The 18,171-nt window shown below is 38.0% G+C and overlaps 1 protein-coding gene across 3 annotated transcripts in view; it reads left to right on the plus strand.

The window, feature by feature from the left end:
• The window catches only part of PCCA (propionyl-CoA carboxylase subunit alpha), a 274,953-nt gene that overhangs the window by 67,838 nt on the left and 188,944 nt on the right, over nucleotides 1-18,171 (plus strand). For all 3 annotated transcript variants that reach the window (XM_058821827.1, XM_058821835.1, XM_058821843.1), the window contains one exon: nucleotides 13,286-13,417. In XM_058821827.1, coding sequence (XP_058677810.1) covers nucleotides 13,286-13,417 — 132 coding nt within the window. The remainder of the gene's footprint in view (nucleotides 1-13,285; nucleotides 13,418-18,171) is intronic.

The raw sequence follows: 18,171 nt of genomic DNA on the forward strand, positions 1-18,171 counted from the left end.
ACTTACACATACTTTGAAAAGAATTTGAAACTTTTATAATATTCAGTGGTGTTTGTCGCATGTAATTCTTTGCCTTCTGTGGAAAAATAAAATTAAATAGCCAAATCTGCAGTTTCCTTCATGTCAGAACATGTGTGAGTAGAAACAGGGCTTTGTGGAAAACTCCAAATTTGTATATATGAGTATAAAAATCCTGTTCCTTAAAGGAAAAATATTATTCCAAATTTTATTATCTTTATCTTTGGCTACAAAAACACCTCAACGTTTTTCTTAGTTTTATGTGAACATCCACATTTAAGAGGACAACATAATCACATGCATTTCTGCCCATAATATCTACTGTAAACTTCATATAAGTGGAGCAAAAATAGAAACTGGAGAGAGAGCTATGTACATTAACTATTAAAACATATAGGAAAAAAATTTTGAGTGATTTCCAAAGGGAAAAAGAAATTGAATTTTTTATTTACTTAAATGTAGTGTAGTAGGCCTCTCTTGGTGGGCAGCTGTAAAAGCTAGTTATGTTTCATTACAGGGTAATTAATCCACAGTTTTCTCCAAGGAACTGTCTGTAAGATTTAAATAAGAACATCTTCCATTAGTAATACCACGACTTCTTTGCAAAAAGATGCATGGAGTAAAGGAGACAAGGCAGATGTGCTTTGCAGGATTCCATGGAATGGTATCTTTGCTGTGACTGTGTTGTCTGATGTTATCCCATATGCACACTAGTGCTTGCTCAGCTCATGAGGGGGCATCACAGAAGTGCTCCCTTGCCATCCTCTCTCAGATGTAGCTGCTTCTCCCTACTTCTTCCATGCTTGTGCTGGTGTAGGGAGTTTCCTCTTGTCCCTGCTTGCCCTCCAGCTGTGTTTTCCTAAGCTGTGCTGTATCCTGTGTTGACCTAAGACAATTGGTTAAGCTTGCCTTTCAGAGATAGGAATCCTTGTTTTTTTTTTTTTTTTTTTTTAAACAATCACATCTGCAAAGCTAAAGGAGCAGCATACTTTAGTACAGATATAGAAATAAATGGCTAGAGATATCAATACCACCAGTTTTTAGAGAAGGCTCTACTTTCTCTTAAGGACATGGATGTTGTGAGATTCAGTAGGAAGATACACATCCCTTTATCTCAGACAAAGTATGTGGGTCTTGTCTATTTTGTGACAAGGATTGTGCCAGGTTCTCTCTACTTTTAGTTGCTGTCCCTGTCCAGAGATTATGATCTTCCTGATACACTTCACTCAGATCTATGGAGCAAATAACTTTAGAAGGGAACACTGGAGACTAGTCCCTTTCTTGAAGTGGCATCAGCTGGAATGGTTGCTTAGGTTTATATCCAATTGAGGTTGGAATATCTGTAATGATGGAAACTCCACAGCCTCTCTCAGCTATGCATTCCTGTGTTTGATCAACATCTTCCAGTACTCTTTGCCTTTCTAGATTGCAGCTATCTCACATGTGACTTGTCTCATCACCATGGCCACGACAGTACCTCTGTAACTCCCAGTTTTTCCCTGCTAGTGACTGCCATAAGCATCTCTGGTCACAAATGTAGTTTTCAGTCAGCCTCTACCTTTCCTGCATGCTTTCCCCCATGTACCCTGTTAAATGTCTGGTGACAGTGTATTTGTTGGCAGTTGTCCCTTCTGCTGTTAACTCTTCTTGGGACTATCCCTCAAAATCGTCTAAGCAACCCCTGCCCCTTTAGCTGTTTTTAGCTCATATGGTTCCCAAACTGATGGCTGCACTGCTGTTGCTGGGGGTGTGAGAGTCAGGAGGGATTGGGCCCTGGGGTGCAGGTACTGACTTTGTGGGTCACTGCTCTGTGACAGTTACTGTGACCTATGGGACACCATCCCATCCTGGGGTTTTATAATGGTTTTATGCTTGAGCAGTCCTATCCTTCCCTTACTTGTTGTGATGTTTTGTGTTTTTTTAGTAATTGCAGGGTCTGTATATCCTGGCTTTGGTAGAAGACAGTCTGTTGGTTTAGTGAATTAAACCTGGTTTGGTGTGGCGATGATGAACAAACAAAACCACAAACAAATGTGTGCCCATGCACATTTAATTATTGATATTTACTGCTTCTCTGGTTCTGAAATAATTGTGATTAATGTACCTGACAACATGATATTTATTTTTTTCATAAATATGCCTGTTTATCGTTTAATGTTGCGTCAGAAATTAAATTTAATGCTGTTTAATTGCTCACTTCTTCTGGGAAAATAACTCCAGTTTACTAACAAGATGTAGACGCATCTGCTTTTTTGAAGTGGACTTGATAGTTTGTTCTGCATCTTCCAGTGTAGCTCAGGGAGTCTTTATAAACTCTCTGGAGATCTTCAAACTTAGACTTCATAGACTCTCTGGAGGTCTTCGAACAATCTTTATCAAATGTTTGATGATGACTATTTCTGTTGACACAGTAACACTTGTCTAAATATCAGCAATTGCAGCTATTTGACAGGAAGTAAATTAGTAACCTTGTGAGGACAGTGGAAAGGATTTTTAAGTCCACTGGCCAGCTGAGAAAAGGGCACTGTGGGTCAAAATGGCATTACCCATGTTAGAGTTTCGTTTGGGCAGTAGGCTTTTAACAGTCTTGTTTTTACCTAGAATGTTGCTTATTCAATGTCTTTGTCTGTTATAATGTTTGAGAAATGACTCTTTTTCAACCTAGTTATTAGAGAAGATACTTCTAGGGTCATTTACCTTCCTGGCTGTCAACACCTGGGTTCCTTATGCTTAAATCATCAGTAAATTCAGGGTTGTGAGAGCTTGGACAGTCAACGTAAGTTTTCATTTGGTTTTTGAATGTGCAGTATAAATATCATTATAGTCACCTAACTCTGGAAGCATTTTAGAATGTTTGGAAAAATACCAGACAGGTTTTTTTCTAACATACAGGCATACAATTAATACCCTTTGACTGCAAGCTCAATGTAACATCTCAGTAACACAGTGCTAATTTTTCATTACTCATTCACTTCTAAATATATTCTCACATTTTGATTATTGATTTGGCCTCCCCTTTGAAAAACACGAGGTATGATATTGCGAAGTGCATTTATTGATCAAGCTATATGTTTGTGTTCTCTATTAATTTGCAAAGCTTCACGTACAGCTTTAGGACGGGAGAAATAGTAGGGCTGTATTAAGAGTATGCCTTGTGTCTGTGCATATTCTTCATTTGCTCTAACATTGGAGTTTTTGAACTGTTTGTTTTTCTGCTTGTTTTCCCCACTGAATTTCAGTTTGCTACAGAAAATTTTGTAGATGCCATAAACTTGGGTCCTTGATAATGTGAGATATTGCTTTGGCTAGAATGATGCTCCCCTGTTTTTCCCCCTCATCATTGTCCTGTTTTTTTCTCCATAACTGCCTGGTCTTAATTTAGACTAATGTATATTTTTTGTTAAACATCTCATTGAGTATTTTCTGCCAAGCTGAAGGCTTTTTCCAGACTAAAAGCCAAATGGCCTAGAAAGTAAAGTTCTGCTAACTTTCTGTGCTATATTCAGTGCAGTAATTCCAAGTGCTTTCCCCCTCCAAACAAATTAAAAATATGTAGCTTGAATCCTAACTTTTGACAAAATAAAGAACTAATACAGTTCTCGAGTAAATAGTACTTGATAGTGGGTTTTTTTTTGTGAAACATAGTAGTTAATAGATTTGTCTAGTAGTGGCTCAAATGTGTTCTTTAATTGATAAGATGGGATACTTATCAATCGATAGGCAAGGACTTCTTCCTACCTTGCTAGCATATTCAGGCTGGATTTGTGCAACACTGGCATTACATTTTAAACTAAGCGTGAATTAATGATTAAACAAATGCTGCTTTTACATCTGGCGAAATCTTGTGTGGTCATGCAACTGGTGGAACTATTTTGTGTTGCATGAAAAATGAAATGGTCTTCCTGAGGCTGGATGATCGGGAAGACTAAGATTACACTCGGGTTTGCCATTTCCTTTGTGCATACCTGATTTCTTCTCTTTATCTTCCTGTAATCAGCAGCTATATCCATTGCCAGGATCTAATTGAACTTAATGAAGAAAGAGGTTCTGCTGTTAAGCTTCTGCATTTTCTGCTCTTTGTGCTGCTCAGGGTGCTAAAAAGAGATGAGTTAACATAAACCTGAGTAGGCTGTTTAACCTTCTTTCTCTTCTGGAAATGTAGATGCAATAACATTTGCAGCTGAAAAGGCTCATTCGCAGTTTCTAATGTTTAAGGATGCAAATGAAGCATTTTGTCTTTTCTGTCGCCTGGAGGTGTTAAGCAAGGAAACAGAAAGAGGTTTCTAGGATTAGTTCCACAGATTTCTTTTATCATGTAAAAATCAAGGGTGGTTTCAATGCCGTGAAGTGAAGAAAAGCAATATGGAAACCATCCAGGGAAAATTCTTAAGTTTAGTTTGTTTCTCCCTAAATTTTCTGGGCATTCCTTACTACTGATATAGGTGACTACTCAAAACTCTTTTGAGCATACCAAGGCTAAGTTTCGGTGCCTCGGGTGCTGTCTGTGTAGTGTTTCATGTATGGTGAAGTAGTTAATCACTCACAGTGGCGTGTCATGCAAACTCCTGTATGTTCAAATTTTATAGTTTGTACATGAGAAATGCTTCTGAACCGAGTTAATTCGATATTGCGTTTAAGTTCTGGACAAACATATAATATATAGACCATCTAAAGCCTTAAATAGTTTTAAAGTGAAATTATCAAGTAAGACTTAAGGTTGCAGATCCAAAGTGAAAACTTGTAACTGTAGAGCCACAGAGGTAGTACTTGTTCTCAGTGTCTTGTGCTTTGAGCCCTTGGAAAAAGCTGGCTCTGTCTTTTCACTTGTAAAGGTATGATTGGGAGCTATGTCTTCCACTTAAAGTTACAATATACACTATGAACTTTTTGGTAAAGGAGAGTTTTTAATTTCAAAATGTAGAATTAAATCAATGTAAGCACGTTTTCCCTTTCTATGTATAATCTGTAATAATAATAGTTCACAACTTATATCTTGTTAAGGATGTTGTCTACGGATCACTATCATTCTTAGTTTTGACTTCGTAATTTTACCACTTCTGTGGAATTAGAGGAGATGACTTTAAAGTTTAATTAAAAAAACATTTTTCATGTGGCATTAGTACTTAAGGTGGTGCTGACTATTTAGAGTTGCTCTGGCCACTCCCTTGTGTTTATGCAGAAGTCATAAACCTGTGTACCTTTTCTGTGGTGTACACCTTTTTTGGACACTGGAGTTTAGTTACTTTAGATTGTTTATACTGGCTTGGCAACTGTGCCTTTTGTTTAAGCTGAGCTTTAGATTAGTATAACAAATTGAGTCCTCTCTTTCCACCTTCAGTATTTGAATATGCATATACTACATTTAAAAAAGCATAATTATGCCTATCTCTCTATATATTATAAATAGCTATGTGCTGTGCCTGCATTCTATTCCTAGCCTACTTTAAGGAAGGCATGTTTGGGACCTGGATAAAACTTGGTGTTATTTCATCCTGCAGAAGTTTGTCTGGTGCTTCTCGTAACTGATTAATGGATTTTCATGCCTCTGCATATTTAAAACTATGGAGACAGGCATTAACAGACTCATTGCAGAGTTAAATAAACCAGTTAATATTTCTCAGAATGATAGTTTACTGGGAGTCTATTAACACAACTCCCTCCCCATGGTAAAGTTTAAACATGGAAACTGGCATCAATTGACTTATTTTCAAGTAAATGAATGTGTTCTAGTTTTCATTTTTTTGGGTATTGCTGCCCAGCAATTTCCTTCTTTTCTTAAAGTGTGGTTGGAAAATGCTTTAGTGTTCTTTAATTCAGTTTTAAGAAGGAAGACAAACTTCTTGCTAGCTTTTTCCTTTCAAAGGAAACACTTCCCATGTTTTACTTTCTCTTGCAGTACATACTCCTGTTTGAGCCAGTGAATAAGATATTTAAAGTACCAGTGTAGTATCACAGGTAGTGACATAGCTTGTGTGGGGGTTCTGACTTCTACATTGTAGTGTGTTTTGGAGCCAAGTAACAGTTCTGATTTTGAAGCAGAATTTGGAAGAAGCCCTGAGACCTGACAGGCTGGGCAGCACAGTTCTTTATTACCACCTTCCTCTGCAAGTTGCCTCAGGCACTGTTACTTGGCCAACTGCCAATTTATATTTTGCTTTTGAGGCTACTTCCTGTCACAGTGTACTTGCCTTCTGCTTCTGAAGCTCAAGGTGATTGTAGTAATCCATCTCCTTCCAAAGACCTCTAACAACACAAAAGCCAAACCTCTGCAGAGACCTGTAGTAGTCAAAGGCAGGTGTAGAGAACAGTAGGATGCTACAGCCCTTCCCTCTTGCATATTTATGCTTTTCCTTACATCACATACTGTCTTCACTGGGCTATAAGCTGTACAGAAAGCTTTAATTTACTTCAGCTCATCTTGTAAAAATATTTGTTCTAATGAAGGATGCTACTTGTATGTGTTGTCTTTTCTCTTGTGCGTGTTAGTGTGTGCATTGTAAAGATCCTGTAGAATCTTCAGAAGTTCTGCTTATTTCATTGTAAACAAGGTTGGGAGAAACTTTTCTTCACTGAACTGCTGGAGAGTTACTGCTCTTGGTGATCCATGACAATACCAAGGCTTTTTACTGATTCAGGCCCTTTGCAGCTTAAAATTAAACATCAGAGAATGAAATTTTCCATTTATTGGTACTGAATTTGCAGGTTGATGCCTGCACAAATAATTGGCCACTTCTGTGTATGCTCTTAATTCTGAGCCTTCAAGACAGCAGCAACAGGGCCAAAAAATTGGAGCTGATATGTCATGGCTGTGCAGAAGGCTTCAGGATATTTTTTCATGCCCACCACATTGTATTGTAGAGTATTTTACCAGTTCAGTATTTCCTAAGTTATTGAGTGGATGCTTCTTATTATATATTCTTATAGTAGATTTCCTTGAGGATTTCCTTCCCAATGTTGAATGGACAGTTCCTAATTCTGAAGTGTTTTATGTACCTGCCTTTTTCAACTGATGTCAGTGTGCTTGCATTGGTGGTGGTGTTGGATTTTTTTCTCCCCTTTTTCCCTGCTAGTACTCCTGAATCTTGTCTGACTTTGGATGTTTCCTCTAGATTTTTCTGTTCTGCTTGGTTTTTTCCTAGGTTGTTTGTACCTCTGTTGGACCTTCCTTTTGCTGCCAGCTCAGCTTTTCAGCCCTGCATTTAGTTCATGTGACTTAGAGGCTTTTTGGCCCAGCTGTCTATTCCAGTCATCTTTGAGGTGTGCTGCTTATCTACTCTGCTTTGTATGTGTCTGCAGGCAGCTGCACATTCAGGTTTTTGTCCTTCTGGTGGTCTGTGAGTTGTATGTGGGGGATTGTGTTTGTGGATGATCCCAGTTTTTCTGGAACACTGTGAATACCAGACTACTTGCGCCTGTTCCCTTCTTCTTTGGATCTGCCTTCTTGGCTGGTTGTGTGGCAAGAGGTAGTACAATGGTGAAAGAATCAATCAGTAAGGATTTAATGGAAACCTTTTCTAGTTTCTCCTGTGAAGAAAACTTGCAGGTTAAAACAGAATTCCTTTGAAAACCAGACCTATGATAAAGTTTCTACTTAAGTTTTTAGCTGTGGACCCTCCTTCATAATCTTACTCACCAATAAATTCTTCAGTAAGTGTGGTAACTTGTGCTGCCCACACTTGCTGATCTTGCTGTTACCTCACTGCCACAGAATCTTGTTTCTGTTTCTCTTCTGCCCTTAAGTTGTTGAAATACTTGTAACTACATGTCCAGAGTTGTTTTTAGCAGTGGCTTTGATGCTTCAAACTTCAGCCATTCTGTGACTCAAACAGTGCTCCTCAGAGAAGCATCATGTTTGACTTTTTAAAACAAACCTTAAAACAGTAATGCAGATTTAACAAGAAGAGCAGGTCAATATGGCAGCATGCAGCCACCCTCCAGAGCACCTCAGAGTTTGAGCATGTGCCATCCTCCCAAAGAAGGTTCTTGTTCCCAGTTGCATGCACCCGCAGCTTGTGGTCCTTCCTTCGGTGCCCATAAAGCTTCTCTGTTTAGCTCATTTTGTCTCATGAAAGTGATGGAAAACATTTCTTACACAAGAAATAGACCGTTGTCTGTCATGTTGGTCAGCTAAGTCAGCTGAGGAGTGTTTAAGCCTGCCTTTAGAGAAGGGGGATAGATAGAACTGTGGGCAGGCATGTGCAGGAGGGGAAGGAGAGAGGATGAGGGAAGAGGAACTTGGTTGGTTGCCTCAGTTACTTGAGGGCTGTTAGTATCTTCTGTAAACATCACCCTGAGTTGAAAATATCATATGTAAGTCTGAATTTGAGAACCGATGATTCAGTGGCAGCGTGCAATAGATTTTTTGGGTTCTCCTGTAAAGTTCATGAACTTGTTTAAAACCAGCTCTGTGTTCACATAGAAAAGTTTATTTTCAATAAAGCAGAGTAGCTACAAATGCTCCTGAGATCTTTCTAGCCTTTCAGGCATTTCTTCCTCAGAGATGAGAAATACTTCCCTAGAACTACTCATTTCAGATACTAGGGAATGAACAAGAACAAAGCCTACATTATTGTCACTGCTTCTGTGTGGTAAGGTAACGGTAGGGGCTCTTGCACCTGGAAGCAGCTGGGCACTTGGAGTGTGCTTTGACACATCAGCATGCTGTGAGTGGAAAAATCCCCTCATCCAATGGTCCTGAAAGAGGAAACACAAGATTCTTGATGGCACTGTTTTTGTACATGGCATATCTCCTTGTTGGTTGAAGCTGCTCCTCTTAAGCTGATATTACATGTAGATTCAAGTATCTTGGCTCAAATGAGGACACCAAAAACTGTGTTTAATTGTGCATAATTAACATAGTAAAAGACAGGATAAGTTTTAGTATCACTTGTTTTGTCTAAAGCTGAGTTGGAACTGTTCAATCATTTCCTGCAGCTCCAGGAGGCCTGGCAGTGAGTTGGCTGCTTTGCCACAGATTCATAAGCCCACAGAAGAGTATATGTTGCCAAGTATACGTGTGTAAAAGTTGCTTATGCAGTTTCCCCTCCTTCATGCTTTCTATCTTTAATTCTGCTTGGGCTGTCACTGAGACTGAATCCACTACTGACTGTGTAATACACTAATTGTGAATATCTACATTCATAATTTCCAGGAGGAGGTGCAAAGGGAACTCCCCTTCTAGATGGTCACTTTAATTACTTCAGGAGTTCATCAGATGGGCAGGTCCTTTCCAGATGTTGAGAGTATGATGACTTACACTAACATAGGTCAGTCTGGCCCACTCTGTTCCCAGAGCAGTCAGATGTTTGACAGACTGTGACTGTGATGGTCGCAAACTCAATCATGAACTTCTCAAAAGGATTTTCCAAATCTTGCCTTTGTTTGTTGTACTTTGACACTATGTTTAGTTTTTGCTATATTAGCTGCATTCTCTGAGGATAGACTAAGGCTTTTGTCTGGCATAAAAAGAGCCAACCACCAAAAGGAAGGGAGAATAAACTGCTCACAGTTCTTATGGCATGACTATTAGACCTGTTGTTACTGCTTTCAAAAATAGTGGGCTGTTGGGGAAAACTCTAGTATCTGATACTTAAGACAACTAAAAATTAACTTTTTTCATGAATTTCTATGAACTTGTTCTTCTATAAAATATTCCTTTTTATTTCCCTGTACCTTTGATTGTGCAAAGTAGAGCAGTGATACAAAGATATCACAGGCATGTTTCTAAACAAAGTGCTGGTGCATGTTTATGGTGAAACTTTTGGTGTGTTTTCTGCAGCCAGATAATTAGTCTTCAAGGCTGAAATATGCTGCTGGATGTGTGGAGGAGTAACAGAAGTTTTGGAAGAACTTGTTTGATATGCAATGTGTAAGCTTGTGTATGTACAGCAGAGGTTTTAGTACTTGTTGCCACACTGACAGGTCTGTGTGTGAACAAATTGGTAAATCTTTGTGGGAGGTGAAGATGTTGCCACTGCATTCTTTCTTATGGTCTGTTTTTGGTATTTTCAGTATTAGGCAGTAGACTTTTGAACGGATTGTTTAATACATTGTGTGAGTGTGGTTGATGAAGAAGCTGGGGCACTTTTCTGGTGTTGAGCAGAGAAACTTTGGCAGAGGGCTTGAGCAAGCATCTTTAAGTGATGGGGTATTAAATTGTTGTAACAAGACTTGCAAAACTTTGTCAGCTTAAGGCACTACTAAACAAAGTCTTTTTTAATGTGCTTAACTAAAGTTAGTTATGAGTCATGTCAGAGAATGCACACCTTTCCAGTGTAGGAGATGGTTAGACATACTGCCTGGAGACCAGCAGAACCTCCTAGGTTTGTTAATTTATTTTTGATTTATGGATGTTGCGGAATGCAGAATCACATGTTTTAGGTGTCCTTTGATATCATATTGAATTAAACTATTTAGTTTCAGATTGTTGATGGGGAAATAACTGGCTGTGGTGACTGCCCCAGGTGACTGATATTATGAGGGAATAGCTGGTTGTGCTGTGCTGCTGTTTGTTCACCATGGAAAAGCTGATATGTGTAAGGTACAAAGGTTTGAAGCAATTGCAGTCAAAAGCTGCATATGTAGACAAGTGCAGTTTGTAAATTCTGACCTATGAAAGTATACATTAAAAAAAATGCAGGTTGCAACAGGTGACATTTGCATTAGAGTAGTGTGAATATGCTACACATCATCTGGTACTTAATTTTTAGTAAGTATTATGGGCTGTGTCCATGTGGAATATTACAGCTCTACAGGATTCATGTAACAAATATATTGGATGCAGAGATTAATTTCTTGAAATGGCCTGCAGTGTTCCTTCTTAGGTGGTTCATTAATCTTTCCTGAATGGTACTGTTCTCTTCTTATCTGGCTGTCTGGACAGGAGCAGGGAGTGAACTGGGCACTTTGGAAGTCCATGCCACAAATCAGTGAGATGAGACAGTAGGTCAAGCCTGATGTCCCCTGTGGGCACTTGGCTGGAAAGGTGCATGCTTGCTGATGCCATCAATGTAATTTTTATCCTCCCCTGTGACCTCCTGTTTGAATGAAGATTTTTCATTTTCTGTCAGTACAAATAGGAGAGAAGAGAAATACTGTAAGAATATGGAAGTAGGCTGCAAGCTACAAGTCTGGGATGGTCTGATATGGCAGCAAAAGTTTTGAACCCGATATCTTGACCTCTGGAGATCTCGTGTTTTTGATGGTAAACTCTGAGAAGAAAGTGAGGAGAGGAAACAATATATGCTGAAGTTTGAAGTGTTATTGGTCAGGATACAAATGCCAGTATTGTGGCAGAAACTGTGGAAACAAGGTGTGTCCAGATTAGAAGTGATACAAGAGGGATAGTGTAATCTCCACTTGTCAAGTGTGTAAGTGATCCTTTTCCACAAGGTTTTTTGAGACTGGGATACAGTCTGATGATATAACTCTGTCCTGCTTCTAGGTGTATGCAGGTGCCAATTTCTGCCTCTTGTTAAGAGAGGAAGAAGTACAAGTTTTCAGGTTGTTTCTGAAACAGTCAGCTCCAAACTTTGTGTCGCTGTAGTTTCGTGCATCAACTCCTTGCTTTGTTTCCCTTCTCATTTAAAAAGTGGATTTCTTCAAGTGCCAAAGGATCTGATTACTACTTAATTATGGATCTGCATCCTTGTTTTGGTCCTCCTCTCTCTTCCTTCTTTGTATTACGCTCTTCCCAACTTTCTAAGACAGCTGTTAATCAAGTTGTTAATTCCTGAGTTGCTAAGCTAAGAATCCCAATGCAGTAGAGAATAGAAGGGCAGCGATAAATCCCCAGATGGTTCATTGTGGGTCAAAGCTAACAGTTCTTTGATGTAGCAGGACTGATGCTCTGCATTTGGTTTGGGTGTCCTTGCACTGAGCTTCCTTGTGTGTCTATAATGCCCACCTGGTCTTTTCTGGATGATCTGTATTTCCCTGTTAGCCAGGATGGTGTGAAATAATCTACACAGAGACGCTGCTGGCACACTGATCCTGCTAGGAGGCTGCTGACAGTGCAGACAGTGACTCCCAAGCATGTTGACATCTCTTGGCTCTTATAAGATCACAAATAGGAGGATGTTTCCCAGCTTAAACATATTTTTCCTATGTTCTGGGATTGGATCATGTACTTCCATCATGTAAATTCACAAAGCTTCAACAAATGACTTTTTATTGTTAGTGACTGTAACTGTATGGTTTGTGTAGCATGTGTCAGAAAGACAAAGTACTAAGGCTTGAATTGTGATATAAGAATTGCTGTTTACCATTTTGCTGGTAGTGGTATTAAGTTAGCTGCCCATTGGCTAGAAACAAGTTGGTTTTAGACATTTTACAGATATCTTAGAACTGGGGAGAAGAAAATAAATGTAACTTGGAAGAATTGTGCAAGGCTTGATTTTTTTAAAAACAAAAATTAATTTTTTTGTTTCATCCTTACCCCTCTTTCATCTTCTCTTTCCCCATCCAGTACAAAAGATATGAAGTTACCTGAAACACATGTGTACTTGCTATTGCATCAGTAACTCAGGGAACAGTTCTGATAGAATTGTCTTTAACTTAATGTAGTACTGACCTGGAGAAGTTTGGAAAAATGCCTTTGTCTAAATAACCTTGCTGAAGTCTATTGTTGGCATAGAGAAACAGGAGGAAGAAACGTGCAGTTAAAATGTTTTAATACTTCAACATTAATATGTAGGTAAAACATTGATGTTAACTGCTTTCCTTATTAGTGGAGAAGAGTTGCCTGAAAGAATCAGGAAACGTTATTTCACTTATTGCTTTATTTTCAAGATCTTTTATCTGTTGAGTTAAAGACTGCATTTTCATTGTGGTATTTCATTGAGGTTTGGTTTTAGGAATACATAGAATTTTAAACTGTGTTATCATTTGGCAAGTGCATCTTTGTAAATTACTTTTGGTTATTTCAGTGGTGAATTAACAAACCTCTGTTTTCTGAAGGGATATTTTTAACTTCCAGGCTGGAGTACTTCCACTTGCAGCTGTTTTTCTCTGGCCTGGCTTTTGATTTATACAAATGCTAATTATAGGGCTTTGAATCTGTGTGTATACATAGTTTCACAAGGTCATACACATTTTTAATGAACTGTCTGAAATATTTATATATTGCTCTGTTGTTATGTAAAGAGATCACTGTCTTATAAGTCTTGTACTAGCTCAAAAAGAGAAAAAAGTTAATAGTAATATCTGTGTATGAAAAAGCTGATTTTTATTTTTGTCTCTTAAAGTTTTGTCTTCATTGTCTTTGCAGGCATCAGAAGGTGTCACCTTCATTGGACCTGACACACATGCTATTCAAGCTATGGGAGACAAGATTGAAAGCAAATTGTTAGCCAAGAATGCAAAGGTCAACACAATTCCTGGCTTTGATGGAGTAGTCAAGGTGAGAAATCATTTAATTGCTGTCTGCCCACTGTAGGAACAGTGTCTAAATCAAAGTACACCTATTGAAGGTCTGATGCAGAATCTAATTATAATTTCCTCTTCTTTTTCAGTAAAATGTAATTAAAAATGAAGTACAGATTTTTACTAACAAGAGAGCTTTAGAGAAGTGGAGAAAGTCCTTGATAATAAATGATGTATTAGTTCTTCAGTGGAGTCTCTTTAAATTTAACATGAAGGCAGGTAGATGTGTAAAATGTCAGGTGTGGGTTTGACTTATTTGCACATTTTTACATTTCTCAGGTCTTTGTATTGGCCAAGATCTTGACAGCTCTAAGTTAAGTGAAGTTTGTGAAACTGTGTGAAGTTTGCATTTTATGGTCTGTTCTGATGGTGCATATTTCCATGTGTTGCAAAATTCAGGATGAGGATGGGATGGGGGGGAATTTGACGGCTCTTTATCAGAATCTACAGCTGTGTAGATTCTTTCTCTTTGTGTATTTTAGAAGGAATGTCTTCCAACAGTTTTGTAAAAAAGAACTTGTTATTTCTTTATAGCTTCTAAGGTTAAATAAGGTATATCTTCATTTTTGTTTATTTTTGCCATAGTGATTGTGTTGGATTCTTTTAAGCCTTCCTTTGTGTCTTAATATATTGTCTATGTTAATGTAGTTAAGCTTTTCTCTTTTAAAATCTTCATTGGATAAAACTAAAACTTGGTTCATTGTAAAATATTGACCTCCTGGGTTGAAAATTTTTATGCTTTACATGTCAAATCAAATTTTTTTAAAATGAAGTTTGAGTAAAACTTTAAGTTGCATGGAAAAGAGCATATAGCTAAGCTGGATTTTAAACTCTGTTAAAAGACAAATTACCCCTCAAAACCTGACTGAAAGTGAAAGGTAAATAGAGTGCAAAGGGGCTCAGCCTCCACAGAAATACTTGGTCCAATGAGGCTGCCTGGAGAACTTGACTAGTGAGAGAGAATGATAAAATCACAAAATAGCTGAGGTCAAAATGCCCAAGAGAATTTTTCAGTACTTGTGATGGAAATGCATGTTTGTAATGTCTGGTAGCAGGATAATGCTGCAACAGGTAAAAGTGCAAAGACTTCTTTCCCTTCTGGAGGACTCCATATGAGTTTTGGACTGGAATTTGTGGCCATGTTGAAGTCTGGGAGTGGCAAATGGGCAAATTTCAGGTTTTTGTTGTATGTTTTAGCAGTCCCTTTTGTATGTGGTCGTTTAGCACTTGTAAGATTTAACAGCAGCCAAGCTGTTGGGTAGAATATTCTTTGTTCTGATATCCTGTATATTCTTCTAGCACCTGTATATTCTTCTAGGAATCCTCAAAGTAACTTCCAGAAAAGCATCTAGCTAGAAGATAACTTTGAATTAATCATTTGAACACCACAAAACATTCTCTAATGCAGAATTAAATACTCAAAATGATGGTTTTCTCATTGTATCAAGTTAAAATTTAAGGGTCTGTTATTCTACTAATAAAAAAACCCCAAACCTGACAAAGTAGGATAATGGTTAAGGAACAGATAGGCCTATAACCAGTGCAGCTGAGCTGCTTTCTTGTGTGAACTTGTTTCGTAGACCTTCTGTTGCAGTGTTTTTGACAATTATCTGAAGTTCCTGGCACAAAAAGGAAACTTAAGTGATGTGATTGGCAATGGGCTATATGCAGCAATACCTTTAAAACCAAATGAACTGGAATGTAGGCCTGAGTTGACAGCTCCAGTCTTCTGCTATTGAAAAGATCTACGTAGTAGTTCCTTAATGCCAAAGTGCCTGTGTTGTTCCAGTTTCACCCACCTCAGCCCTGCATGGGTTCTGATTATCTGAGGAGTGTTGATGAAAAAGAGTACGTATCCAAAAAAAAAACAAATCCAAACTTGCAATGTGCCCACCAAATAAGAAAAAGTCCCACAGACTTTACCAGCATTGTAGTCTCCATCAAAAAGTGGAGTTGCAAATTTTAAGCTAACCAGTGCTTTGATTACCAGTTACAGGAAATAAAGCTTCTGATAATTGATAGTGTCATACTTGCTATGGATCTAAATATGTGCCTGTGTTTGTTCTCTGATTTCCTTCCTGTGACAATGTCTTTTGCTCAAATGAATACCCAAATAATTAGGTCATACAGGATGCCTGATCTTTGGTTAGAGCTTGATATGCTATTTTGCAAATTTGGACTAAGATAGGAAGGGCAAAGCTGCATGATACCAGCTCTAATCAGAACAGCAACACACAAGGAACTGGAGACTGTTTAAGGTTTCTGCCATTCTGTGGGAGACCTATTTTAGTCACAGTTATGATGCTTTCAAAATCCTTGTGGGCTCTTTTTCCTGAGAAATAAAAATTTTAAAGGTCTTAGGAAGGAGTTAAGTGTTTGCTTGACGCTTAAGGTGGTTAGACCTGGCTTCAACTGTAAAGTGGACTTCAGTAAAGCTGGAGGAAATCTGCATTTATGCCTCTGACAATGCTAGAAATTAATACGAATCTGTTGCATGTGTTGTTTGTGGATGAATAGTTGAGGCAAACACAGAGCAACAACTTCTAGTGCTTCATTATTCAACTCAGGACTGCACTGAAAATCTTTGTTACTAGAAGAGTAGTCTTCATCCATGTTAAATAGTGCTGCAGATACTTAGGGTCCTTCATGAATAAAGGATATTTTTCCTCTCTTATGTTGCTTCGCACTTAGACATAGGAGATACAGCTAAGGTTTTGTAATAACATCTTGGAGAAATTGCATGCAGAAAAATTCCCAGTGAGTAGTAATTAAATTAGAAATGTAAAAGAAAGAAGCCCTTCAACAGTATACTTAAAGCTGGAAGGATTGAAGAGGAGGATGCTTGGCATCAGACACAGCTAACTGTTCTTGTACTGGGAAATGCTCTAGCAAATATGAAACAGAGTGGAAAGATATGGAATGGAGAGGACAGTTTGACAAAGAGTCATTTTCTTCTCATCACTGGTTCAGTTTCTCAGTTGGCTGGGGCAATTGAGAAATCCAGTTTGAACATATAAGGAACTGGAGTCTTGTGTCGTCAGCTAGAGAGCCAACAAAAGCAATGAAAGGTAATTAATTTCAAAATGTGTAACTAGAATTAGTTTTATAAAACCTGATTGGGAGATGTAGTCATAAATGGTTTTAATCCATGTGAGCAATGGCTATACTAAAGTTAGGGCTGAGATGATGTATTGACTGTAAACAACTGAAGGGGAGTAAGAGACTAGAAAGTGGAGGCTGAGTAATGAGCATAAGAACATGCTGTGGTGAAAAACTGGGAAAGAAATGGCAAGGAAAGAATTATTTTTGTATTGTTTTGCCATATACAGCCAGTTTGATTTTTATGGCTGGTAGAACACAGCTGGGTGTAGGCACAGAATAATGTCTGTGTCTACTTAGTTTCACTGATGTCAGTAAACACATTAGAGGTCTTCAGTAAGGCTCTGAATTTACTGTAGGTAAGTTTTGGGTGCCTGTTTTAGATGAATTTTTGTACTGGGATATTGACATTGGGATTGAATGATCACTGTTGGAGAGGTTGTTAAAGATTCTGGATATGAACTGGAGGTTCTCTAAGGCTGACGCCCTCAGCCATGAAAACCATGATGCAGTTCTTCATCATTCAATGTTTCACAGTTCTAGGAGTCACTTAATCAGCTTTACCCTGGCACTCCCCTACATCAAGACGGATTTGTTTTTCTGTCTCCACCTGCTGGTACCTGGTTGAGAGGCATGTACATGAAAGTAGGAGGATAGGAATTCTTATGCTAAAAGGAGTATTTTATGTCTCTTTAACTTAATGGAATCACCTATTTGTAAAAACACTTGACATAACTTTATAACTCCTAGGACTTTTATTAACTTCTACCATTACTTGAACATTTTTATTTGTATAATAAAAGTTGGTGCTGAAATTATATATTTCTTTACAGTTTCCAGTTTATTTTGGGAAAATGGTAGTGTAGCTAATGTGCTTTTGGAAGAAATAGCAGTAAATCATTGAGGACTTTTGCTTTTAAAAATAAAGTGTTTTTAGTAGCAGTGTGGTTTTGTATATTTTGCACATATGGACATGTGTTTTAGGCAGTATCATAGCATTCACTTTTTTGCCGCTCTTGTGCAAATATTGTGTACCTGTCATAAGTTTTATATACCAAAAAGCTAAAATAACTGTCCTAACTTGCCAAACTGTTTCTGTATTTATGCAATCAGCAAGTGAAATTCACGATATTTTAAGCATATTTTCAACATACCTTCTTATGGAAAAAGATCAAAAGACTTATCAGAGATTGCAATATATCAGTTTTTTAAATTAGTTTTTCTCCTTAAATCACAGCATATTTTTGTTTTCTGGTTCAGAAATGCTCTTTGAAAGCGAAAATTGGAGTAAGCATGGATTTTTTTTTTTCTCGTGTCTTAGCGTTTGGGTTCTAATATGTTAGAACTGTAAAAGAAACAGATGTTGACACAGTGTAAATTAATAACTGTGCTGGGCAGATGACTAAAATCTTTTCAAGCCAGAACTAAGACAATTAGTGCTGCTGATACCAATCAGTTGTTACTTAAAGTTGTTGTATGCATGTGTAAAAATACAGTGGCAGTGAAAAGTTCCTCTCCAATGATTTGCAGCTTTTCTTCCTGTAGATTACAGTGTATCAGTTAGCCACTTGTTTGCAGGTAACTAAGTGAAAAAAGATTACCCTGTTTGCTTCCCCCCCTTAACTCTATTTT

This window comes from Ammospiza caudacuta, chromosome 2 (assembly GCF_027887145.1).
Source record: "Ammospiza caudacuta isolate bAmmCau1 chromosome 2, bAmmCau1.pri, whole genome shotgun sequence".
Taxonomy (NCBI): domain Eukaryota; kingdom Metazoa; phylum Chordata; class Aves; order Passeriformes; family Passerellidae; genus Ammospiza; species Ammospiza caudacuta.